At 61.5% G+C, this 10,574-nt stretch overlaps 1 protein-coding gene across 2 annotated transcripts in view; it reads left to right on the top strand.

The window, feature by feature from the left end:
- SEPTIN9 (septin 9) overlaps positions 1–10,573 on the top strand; it is a 143,798-nt gene extending 133,225 nt beyond the window's left edge. For both annotated transcript variants that reach the window (XM_007462373.1, XM_007462372.1), the window contains exons 4-11: positions 740–868; positions 1,259–1,340; positions 1,605–1,742; positions 3,604–3,721; positions 4,761–4,856; positions 5,154–5,250; positions 9,227–9,278; positions 10,390–10,573. In XM_007462373.1, coding sequence (XP_007462435.1) covers positions 740–868; positions 1,259–1,340; positions 1,605–1,742; positions 3,604–3,721; positions 4,761–4,856; positions 5,154–5,250; positions 9,227–9,278; positions 10,390–10,525 — 848 coding nt within the window. In that variant the 3' untranslated portion in view covers positions 10,526–10,573. The remainder of the gene's footprint in view (positions 1–739; positions 869–1,258; positions 1,341–1,604; positions 1,743–3,603; positions 3,722–4,760; positions 4,857–5,153; positions 5,251–9,226; positions 9,279–10,389) is intronic.
- Position 10,574: the final 1 nt, after the last annotated feature.

Raw genomic sequence — 10,574 nt, 5'->3', positions numbered from 1 at the left:
GGGGGGGGGGGCGGCTGATGCCCCGGGGGCTCACTGGCCCCTCCGCCCCTCAGCTGCCAGATCTGTTGATGTGGGCACTGGTCGGCGCTGTCCCTGCCCTTGGCAGTGAGGCAGAGCTGCCCACCATCCGGGGGCCCGGTCAGGCCTCCTGTGCCAGGAAGGACTGCAGCAGTGGCCTTTTATGGAGCCTGGCGGTCACTTGGCTGCACGCTGTGCCGAGTGTGCCGACTCTTCAACCGAGATGATCCTGGGAGGCGGGGAGCCCGGCCCCCAGGGCTTTGGACTGGAGCCCCACAGTGTGGGCAGCCCAGCCCTGGGGGGTGCAAACCCTCCATCCTGAGGTCCCAGGGTGGGGGGCTCTATAGGGCTTTTCCTTCAAACCCCACGTCGATCCCAGTATGCCCGACAGCTAAGAGTGGATCTGCACTGGAGGGGCCAGCCCCCCACTTTGCCTCCCCAACACTGTTCTGCATCTCAGCTCCTCCCGGGCACCCCAGGACCTCGCATGGGGCAGTTTGACCGTCCCTGTGGTCAGAAGGCGAGGGGTCCGTGTCCTGCTCTGCCACAACGCACTGTGAGAGCTTGGCCACCACCCAGGCACCCTCCTGCCTCCTGCCCTCCCCCTGACCCAGCCCCAACCAAGGTGTGCTGGGGGGCGATGCCCAGGCATCACTGCATCACAGGCCCGTGACCTGCCCTCTCTGGAGCGCCACGCCAAACAGCCCCGTTCTCTCCCCAGGGCAGAGTGGCTTGGGAAAGTCCACCTTGATCAACACCCTCTTCAAATCCAAGATCAGCCGGAAGTCAGTGCAGCCCGCCTCGGAGGAGCGCATCCCTAAGACCATTGAGATCAAGTCCATCACACACGGTGAGTGCCGGGCGGGGGCTGGGGCAGGGATGCCAAGTCGGGTACCTCAGGTCCCCTGAGCTGGTGACTCTCGGCAACACCTCTGGGCACGTTGAGACTCAGGGTGAAGGGTGAGGGGTCGGGGCTGCTCTCCGGGACCCCTGCAGGCCCTGGTCAGAGCCCCCTGGAGATAGCTGAGTCCTCCACCAAAAATCATGGGCAGGGCATGCCCAGGATAAGTGTCATCAGCTCTGCTGGACTTCACTGCCGCAGGCTGTCATCTCCCTGGCATCACCCTGCGGGCGCCCCAAGTGGGCTTCTTTGGGGCAGGGTGGTCAGGGAGCCTGGCTGGGGTGTCCGTACGGGTCCTGGGTCTCCCCCTGAGCTCGGTGGGGCTGGGATTCTGTGCAGATATCGAGGAGAAGGGCGTCCGCATGAAGCTGACGGTCATCGACACGCCGGGGTTCGGGGACCACATCAACAATGAGAACTGGTGAGGGGCTCCGGGGGCCGCTTCCCCGGGGTGGAAGAGCCCTAACGGGGCTGCTGGGAATCTTGCCCCTCCCCCCGACCCCTGAGGTCAAAGGTCAGCATGGGAGGCTAGTGCGGGTCTCTGCTCTGCTCAGAGCGTCAGACACCTCCACGCGTGTACGGGCGTTGGGCCGGGACTTGGGGAATTACGGACCTGCGGGCGGGGCCCCCCCAGCTTGGGCGGCGGGGGTCCCGCGTGCAGGCTGACTGGGGCCTCTCGGTGCAGCTGGCAGCCCATCATGAAGTTCATCAACGACCAGTACGAGAAGTACCTACAAGAGGAGGTCAGCGTCAACCGGAAGAAGCGCATCCCGGACACGCGCGTCCACTGCTGCCTGTATTTCATCCCCGCCACCGGCCACTCGTAGGTGCACACAGCCGGGGCCCGGGGCTGGGCTGTCCCGAGCGCAGAAGGGCCGCGCGCGCCGTGGTCAGCAGCCTGTGTGCCCCAGTCTCCCTCTGCCCCCGTACCACGTCCCACCCACTTGTCCACCATCCAGCTTGCCTGGGAGGGTGGAGGACCAGGCGGGCCCAGGATGGTTCGGGGCCTGGACCTGCCTTCTCAGGCCTGGCAGGCGGGTTAAGACTCTGGCTGTGTGTGCTTAGCACTTAACCGCTCCTCCAGGGTGGCTGCCGGTCCCTAAGGGGGGTGATGATGGTGTGATAACAGTCCCCGGCGGGGACCACCAGGAGGGTTTAAAGCACAGAGAACGGGCTTGGCCCTGGCAGGGCTGGGTGAGGGCTGTCGGTCGAGGCCACCTTGGTGAGAGCTGTTTTCTCCTGCGGGTTCTGTCTGCAGCTAGAGGTGCACGCACGGGTCAGCGAGGCTGGCCTGCGGTGGCTGCCCCGGAGCGGGGGTGGGGGGGTCTCCTTGCCTCCTTTGAGCAGGGTGGTCTCCCCTGTAGGGCAGCTGGGCTCCTGATGGCCTCATAGACCCTTTGTCCTTGGCTCCCTGTGGCTCTGTCTGCACCGGATACCTTGGTGCCTTTCTGCCCGCTGGTGGACACCCTCGGGCTTGTCCTGAGTCAGGACGTGGGGAGGAGGTGGACCCAGCACCCAGCGGGCAGCAGGTGCAGTGGGGTGTGGAGGCAGCGTGTGTGGATGGAGAGGGAGAGCTGGGGCCCGGCGTCCTGCCGGTCGCCACGGCCGGAGGCTCCGGCTCTTTCTGGCTGTTCTACCCTCGGTTCTACTCGGAGCAGGGAGCCCAGGGGTTGGGGGCCTCAGCCCCGCAGGCACGTCCAGGAAGGAGCCCGGCAGGAGGCGGCCGGCCTCGGCCGGAGCCTTTCTGGCAAAGCAGGCCCGGCACCAGAGCAGGGACCGCGGCCGAGCCTCTCCCTCTGCGGGACAGCGGGCTCAGCCGCGGGCCCCACGGCAGCTGGTCCAGCTGGTCCAGGCTTTGCTCCACTGAGGCCGACGCTGGGAAGCAGAGCTGGCCGGCGAGCTGAGGGTGGGCACTGCTGCTTCCGCAGGGACCCAGCTGGGCGCTGTGCCGTCCCCTCCCTCTGGTCCTGGGCCCGTGTGGCTGGGGTGGCCCTTAGCCCTCCTCGTTCGGACCTCCTCCCGGAGCCCACCTCAGCCCCGCCCCGTGTCTGAGACTGACTGACCCTTGGCGCGGGGGGGAGAGCAGACGCAGCCCTGCTCATGGTGGGAACGCGCTGCCCGCCATTCGGGGGCCCTGCGGCCCCGCCCGCACACCGGCTGGGAAGAGGTTTCGAGTCGGTGGGGGCCAGGGAGAGGCTGGAGGGTAAGCCTCTCTCCACGTCAGATCTCAGGCGCACTGGAGCCTGTGGGCGAGGGGCTGGCACCGCCCCAGAGCGCAGCCTCCCAGCCCGTCCCGGGAGGAGGGGCCGAGCGAGCTCCCATCCCCCCTTCCTCTCGCCCGTATCGAGGACCCACGGCACGATGGCCACCTGAGCCGGTGGCAGGGGCAGCACTTCTCCGAGTGGACACACTGGGGGCTTTGGGAGCTCGTGCACGAGGGTGCTCGGAGCAGGCCTGCCCCTCCGCCCCCTGCTGCCCGGACTCAGTGTGTCCCAGGAGTCCTTTTCCTTTTTCTGTCCCTCGCTCCTGGCTTGGCTGGAGCCCACAGCCTTGACCTTGTTGGCGTGCACCCACCTGGGAGCCCCTGCAGGCATCCAGGCTGGAGTAGGCCCCCCTCCCTCGTTCCTGCCCCCCATTTCCCACGTCCCTCCAGCCACACCCTCATCCATGTCTTTCTGCTCCAGCCTCAGGCCCCTGGACATCGAGTTCATGAAGCGCCTGAGCAAAGTGGTCAACATCGTCCCGGTCATCGCCAAGGCTGACACGCTGACCCTGGAGGAGAGGGTTTACTTCAAACAGCGGGTAGGGCTCCATCTCTGCCCAGCTCCCTGGCTCCATCTCTGCCCAGCTCCCTGGCTCCATCTCTGCCCAGCTCCCTGGCCCCCTGCCCCTCTGTGGGAGCGAGGCGGGTGAGGGCCAGTGAGACAAAACACGCCAGGTTTTTATTAGATGGAAGAGATGGTCCGAAAGGGACGGGCTCCGCCAGGGGACAGCTGGCCGCTTTCTCCTCTGCCACTGTCCCGCTTTGGGCTGCTGTCCGAGCAGGAGGGTGAGCCCTGGGCCGCTTCTTCCTAACAGGGCCGCATGTCAGAACCACCTGGGGAACTTGAAAAAGCCAGGTGCCTGGGCCCCCGCAGAGCCTCCGCCTCAGTGGGCGTGAGCAAGGAGACCCCTCGGCCTAATCCCCAAAGCTCCGCCCTACCCACCCGCCCCCACCCCCCACCCCACCAAACCGCTCACAGCCCAGGTGCCAGGGATTTTCCCAGCATGCTCAGGGGAGGACGGTGCCCTGGTAATGGGTGTGTCTGGAGGGAAAAGGAACGAGAGAGCTCCCAAAGCTGCACACAGGCATTTGCGCTCAGGGCAGAAGTGACAGTTGTTCACCGGGATGTTAGCACTGAACGTCATCCATATGGGTAGCTGTCGCTGCAAAGGGTGGTGACGGTTTAACACAAGCAGGTGCACCTGTGCAGGATGGTGAGCTGCAGTGAGAGGCTTTCCAGGTAGAGCTCAGGGAGGGGAGGATTCAGCAAGCCTGAGTGATTTTCTTTGGGGTGTGATGAGCTGGGGGACAAGGACAGGGAGATACCCGGGACAGAGACCCGGGTCCCTTGGGCGGCTGTGGTCTCTCCTGGCAGGCAGGTCTGCAGCTGCCCCTCCTCCACTCGGGAGGCACAAGAACTGGAGAGTAGCAGTGTCACCAGCCCCCCAGAGCCCACCCCTGATCCCGAGCCTGGGGCCACTCACTTCACAGAGTGGCATGAGCAGATCCCCCAAAGCTGGGTTTCTCCAGCTTTTGCTGCGTGGACGGTGCCCGCATCTCTCCCCTCTGGACCCCCAGATCACCGCAGACCTGCTGTCCAACGGCATCGACGTGTACCCCCAGAAGGAGTTTGACGAGGACTCAGAGGACCGGCTGGTGAACGAGAAATTCCGAGTGAGTGGACCGACCAGGATGCTGTTCCCAGAGGCCTCTCACTTCCTGCTAGAGGACATGGGTGGGGGTCTTCCCACCCCATCCAGGGTGTCCGGGGAAACGGGTGGGAAGGCCTTGAGCCATGAGAACGTTATTTTCTGGCCTAGGAGGAGTCGGTGCCAGTGTTCACATGCAACCTTCTCAGGCCAAGGGTCTTAGTGCTGGGGGCCTGGACTCCGGGCAGCTCCACCCAGGGGCCCAGGGAGTGGACTGGCCTTTGCACGCTCGCGTGACCAATGCTGCCTGCCCTTTCCCCAGGAAATGATCCCGTTTGCCGTGGTGGGCAGTGACCATGAGTACCAAGTGAACGGGAAGAGGGTCCTTGGAAGGAAAACCAAATGGGGCACCATTGAAGGTAATCGCTGAGCTGATGTCTGGGGCCTCCAGACAGGTCAGAATAAAAGCTGCTTCTGCTGACTGGGAGCTGCGTTCATCTATTGCGTTGCCCACCCAGCCACGGCGAGGGGTGCCATGGTTACCGCTCGGCTGGGGGGAAGTGAGGGGGCAAGTGGCTTGTCTGGGGCCCACAGCCGTTAGCTGACGGAGCTGCACTTCCACTCCCATCTCCCATGGGCGGGGAGATATCCAGGGAGGAAGGAGGTTTGTCGGGCACTGTCAAGTTCTAGGTCCTGGTGCTGGGGTTTCGCAGGCGTGCTGTGTGACCCTGGACAAATCACCCCGCCGCTCTGGGCCTAGGAAAGGGCTGGGCTATAGCTCTGTCCAGCTGAGAGCCAGGTGCCCTCCCCACTTCCCACCCCCAGAAGTTCCTGGGACCCCCGTCTTAGTGTTGTGGGGCTGCTCTGACAAACCAGCACAGTCTGGGTGGCTTAAAACAGAAGTTTATCCTCAGAGTTTGGGGGGCCCCAAGGGAGAATCTGTTCCCTGCCGCCCTCCTGGTGGCTGCCCGCTGTCCTTGGCATCCCTTGGCTTGTAGACGCATCACTGCAATCTCTGCTCTGTCTTCACACAGCCTTCCTCTGTGTGCCTGTGTTTTTCTTTCCCTCTTATAAGAACACTTGTCACTGGCCTTAGGGCCCACCCTAAATCCAGGATGACCCCCTCTTGAGATCCTTACTTTAGTTATACCTTCAAAGACTTTTTCCAAATAGGGTCCCATTCACAAGTGCCCAGGGTTGGGAGTTGGACGTTGTTTGGGGGACACAATCCAACCCACTAACAGTGGCCATGACCCTGGGTGGGGTGGACCTGGGCATTTCTTTACTCCCCCACCCCGTTCCGTTCTCCCTCTTTAGAACAGAGTAAAATAGGCCACTTTGCTCCTTGTTCACTTGGCTGAAAGGCCCAGCGTAGAGAAGGAAGCAGAAAACCCAGCAGTTGCTTTCAGCTCCAGCTGCTGCCACCCCAACCCATGCCCAGCTCACGACCTTGGGCATGTCTCTTCATCCCCCAGGGCCCCTGTTTTCACCATCCATAAAGTGGGTACCATGTGCCAAGAGTTTAATAAAATGAGAGAATGTCTCAGGGACCATTGGAGCTTTTGGGGCAGCAGATACTTTTAAGTAACTGATATAAGGAAAACTGATATAATGGAGCGCTCCCAGCCTGGCTTATTTTACCTGGATTACTTGTTAAGTTCCTTTACCTCCCTGACCCACCTGGGCCGTCTCAATGAGGCTTCACCCTGGGCTCATCCCGCCTTGGCCCCACCTCTTCCATTTCCTCTCTTCCTGAAATCTGGCTGTTTAGGAGCCTTTTTGTGAAGGTATGTTTTGGAGGGTGGAGAAGTTCGGGGGCCAGTGGGGGCGGGGGGGCTTCCCTGGTGGTCCAGTAGTTCTCTGCGCTTCCACTGCAGGGTGCTCGGGTTCGATCTCTGGTCGGGGAACCAAGATCCCGCACGCAGCCCCAAAAAATTAAAAAATTAAAAATAAAGAAAGGGCCAATGAGGACCTGGGAGGGGCAGGGAAGGGCAGCCCAGCAGCTGACAGGCCTCTGCTGCCCCCTGGCGGCCAGCTAGGGCCCTGCAGGCAGCCGGTAAAGGAAATTGTCAGGAAATGAGCGAGGCTGGTTTTCTGTGTCCCCCTCTCCTTCTCTGGCCGGGATACCACGCATTGAATGACCTGTGCGTTGTCGTGGTGCCACCAGCTCACGTTGAGCGTGGTGATGAGAAACAGCCCCATGGAACCTGTAAAGACAGTGGTGGGGTGGTGGTTCTCACATCCCAGCAGCCTTCATGAGGCCCTAGAGGGAATTTCTGCCCTATCTTAAAATAGTTGAACTTCCCCAGGGCCTGGTGGACTTTTTTTTTGATCTCTGGGACCTTGTGAATTGGGAGCTGGCCAGAGAGCTGGCCAGCTGGCCACTCTGTGCTGGTCCTCAGCCAGAGTTATTAAGTGCTTCTCATCCCCACCCCCACCAGTCCTAGTTCTTTGTTCTGCCTCTGACTTGGTGTACAGCAGCATCCTGAGGTACTTTACTCATCCTTGGAAGCCTCCTGAAATGTTTTAAGAGGTAGGCAGGTGTCATAAAGCACACAGTTAACTCTCTTGTTTAATCCTCTCTTGTCCCTGAGAGGTGGGTGGCATTATTTTTTTTTTTTTTTCTAAGTTGAATCAAGGTACTTATGCTTGCAGCAAATTTCAAATGAAGAGTGATATCTTCCCACCCAACTATTTTATTTATTTATTATTTTTTTAGATGTTGGGGGTAGGAGTTTATTAATTAATTTGTTTATTTTTGCTGTGTTGTGTCTTCGTTTCTGTGCGAGGGCTTTCTCTAGTTGTGGCAAGCAGGGGCCACTCTTCATTGCGGTGTGCGGGCCTCTCACCATCGCAGCCTCTCTTGTTGCGGAGCACAGGCTCCAGACGCGCAGGCTCAGTAGTTGTGGCTCACGGGCCTAGTTGCATTATTATCCCCATTTTACAGATGAGGAAACTGAGGGTCAGAGAGGCCAGAATAACTTACCTAAGCCAGGAAGCGGCAGAAACACACTCACTCCAGGTTCAGAGCTCTGTTCTTCCCACCAGCTCTCACTGCTTCTCCAAGTTAGATTAAAAGGCTGCGTCAGGGGCTTCCCTGGTGGCACAGTGGTTGAGAGTCCGCCTGCCGATAACAGGAGACACGGGTTTGTGCCCCAGTCCGGGAAGATCCCACATGGCCGCTGAGCCTGCACGTCCGGAGCCTGTGCTCTGCAGTGGGAGAGGCCACAGCAGTGAGAGGCCCGCGTACCGCAAAAAAAAAAAAAAAAAAGGGCTGCATGAGAGTCAGCCGGCAGAAGGTTCTAGTGTGGGCACAGCCCTGCAGGGGCGGGGGGTGGGGGAGAAAGGAGGGCAGGGGTGTGGAGGGCAGAGCCCAGGAAAGAGGCAAGTGAAATCCAATAGGAGCACTGGAGGCCCTGCCTGCCGCCTCATCAACCCTTTAAGCTTCAGAAAGGCCCTGCTGCTCTGAGATGGGGAAGCCTGGACCAGGGAGCCAGGCCTCACGGGCTGTGGAACCCGGGCAGATCTCTTTTTCTCTCTGAGCCCCATCTCCCTACAAGCACAGAAGAGGAATCTTAGTCGCTATCCCGTAGGGTGTGTGAAGGTCGGATTAAGTCCTCCGGGCTGGACGCCTCCACAGAATAGCAGAGAATAGCCTCTCCTTCTGCCTTCTCTGCCCACCTCCCTCAATCCAAGTGATGCCACTCACCACCCTTTAAAAGGTGTGCTAGCACCTGCTGACCACACAGCAGGCAGAGTGTTCCCGCGTAGTTCTGGACTGTGGCAGTAACTGCCACCAGCTTCAGCCCCAAGGCATTACCTGCATGCTCCAGGGTACCCGTGGGGACCTGGGGACCCCTCCCTGCCCTCTTCCCGCGTCCCCAGGGCTATCCGCTGCCCTGCAGCTTGTCGGTCTGGGAGGCTCCCACGTGTCCTCGTGTGCACCTTCCCCAGGCAGCGGACGGCTCAGTTTTGCTGGTTCAGTGTAAACAGTCACCCCCGGTGCCTGGTCTGTACACGGGTGTCCTTGTGTGTGTCCTGAGCACGTGGCAGAGAAGTCCCAGCCCTGATTCCTGCCTCATTCCGGTCCCAGCCCCTCTCTCATCTTCAGGTCTCCCCTGGGACATCCGCCCCCGTCCACCACCGCCCGCCCCCCCTCCCCCCCGGCATAGCAGCCGCCCCACCGCCACCGCCTTCTTAGCCTAGCGCTGTCCCCCGCGGCCGTCTTGGCCGGGTTACGGCGCCATCTCCCTGCTAGAGCAGAACCCTCCGGAGGGCAGGAGTCAAGGTGCCCACTGCTTGCCTGTGCGCCGTGGACCCCTCCTCCGCTTGCCTGCCCAGCATTGGGGGAAAGGGGCTTTGCCTGACGCTAAAGCCCCTTCTGTCTCTCCGCAGTCGAGAACACCACGCATTGTGAGTTTGCTTACCTGCGGGACCTCCTCATCAGGTGAGAGCCAGGCTGGTGCTGACAGCGCTGGAGGGGCCTCCATCAGGGCCAAGGGAGGGGTGGGACCGGGCGGAGGTCTTGAGCAGCAGCCGGCATGCCCCCCGCATCTGCCTGCCTTCCCGGGAGGGACCTCGGAGGCCCATTTTCTAAAACACCTTCTTGGAAATGAAGCAAGAAGTGAAATTCCTTTCTAATTCTACTTGGAAAGGGTTGAGTCTGCATCACCGCAGCCTGAGCCCATTAGATTCAGGGCCCCCGGAGGTCTCGTACGCTGGGCATGTGTTGGGGGGTCCCCAGCTCCCATCCCCGCGGCCTCTGACCTGGTGGAGGCCCCTTTTCAGTTTCCTTGAGCCCAGGCAAGGAGTAGCCCATCCTCCGCCCATTCACGAGGGTGCCAGGTGGGTGGGTCTGGGCCTGGGCAGGTGAACAGAGAAGGTAGGGGCTCCTGCCAGGGTACCAGGGGCTCCCAGCTTCTCAGCCAGCAGGATGGATGCTAGGGACAATGTCAATAGGAAGGACGGGACCATCTCTCATGGCCTCCAGGTTGGGGGGCTCTGGCTTCCAGGAGCAGCCCTGCGATGCTGGAAAGCCTAGCTGAGGAAGGACGCCCACCTTGGGCCCTGTTGACACGCCCTTTCCAAATCTCTCCTGCTGAGCTGCAGAGAAGGGAAGGTTGAACACAGGACTAGCGGGGTGCCAGCGCCCCCAACCCCGGCCGCCTGCCGCAAGCCGCTGCCCCTTACCTGCCAGCACACCTGGCTGCCGGCCTGGCTCTTCTAAACTGGAGCAAGGACACTCCAGCCCAGCGCACTGCCCGGGGGCCTCTGCACTCAGCCCCTGTCCCTGGACTGGCCACTGGGTTGACACAGAGAAAGGGGGACACGTTAGAACACATGGTCCCGAGAGCAGCTGGGGTTGCCCTGGAGACCCCACACACACACCCTTGCCCAGGCTTGGTCTATCTTGGTGGGGCTAAAGTGCCCCACTGGGGGACCCCCGGGGAGCCAAGCAGTGGGGATTGGTGGTGGGGAGGGCAGGCCGAGTGAGCAGGGCCAGCCTCCTGCCCTCGCCCGTGGCCCTCCTTGAGACCCACCCCCCCGGCCCCTCCCAGGACACACATGCAGAACATCAAGGATATCACCAGCACCATCCACTTCGAAGCCTATCGCGTGAAGCGTCTGCATGAGGGCAGCAGCGCTGTGGCCAATGGTGTCGAGGAGGCGGCGCCAGAAGCCCAGGAGATGTAGACACCGCCCGTCCCGGGACCCCGCCCCGAGTCTTTTCCGTCTCCCCCCA

Source organism: Lipotes vexillifer, unplaced genomic scaffold (assembly GCF_000442215.2).
Source record: "Lipotes vexillifer unplaced genomic scaffold, Lipotes_vexillifer_v1.1 scaffold1691, whole genome shotgun sequence".
Lineage (NCBI taxonomy): Eukaryota > Metazoa > Chordata > Mammalia > Artiodactyla > Lipotidae > Lipotes > Lipotes vexillifer.
This window is presented reverse-complemented; position numbering and strand designations above follow the sequence as displayed.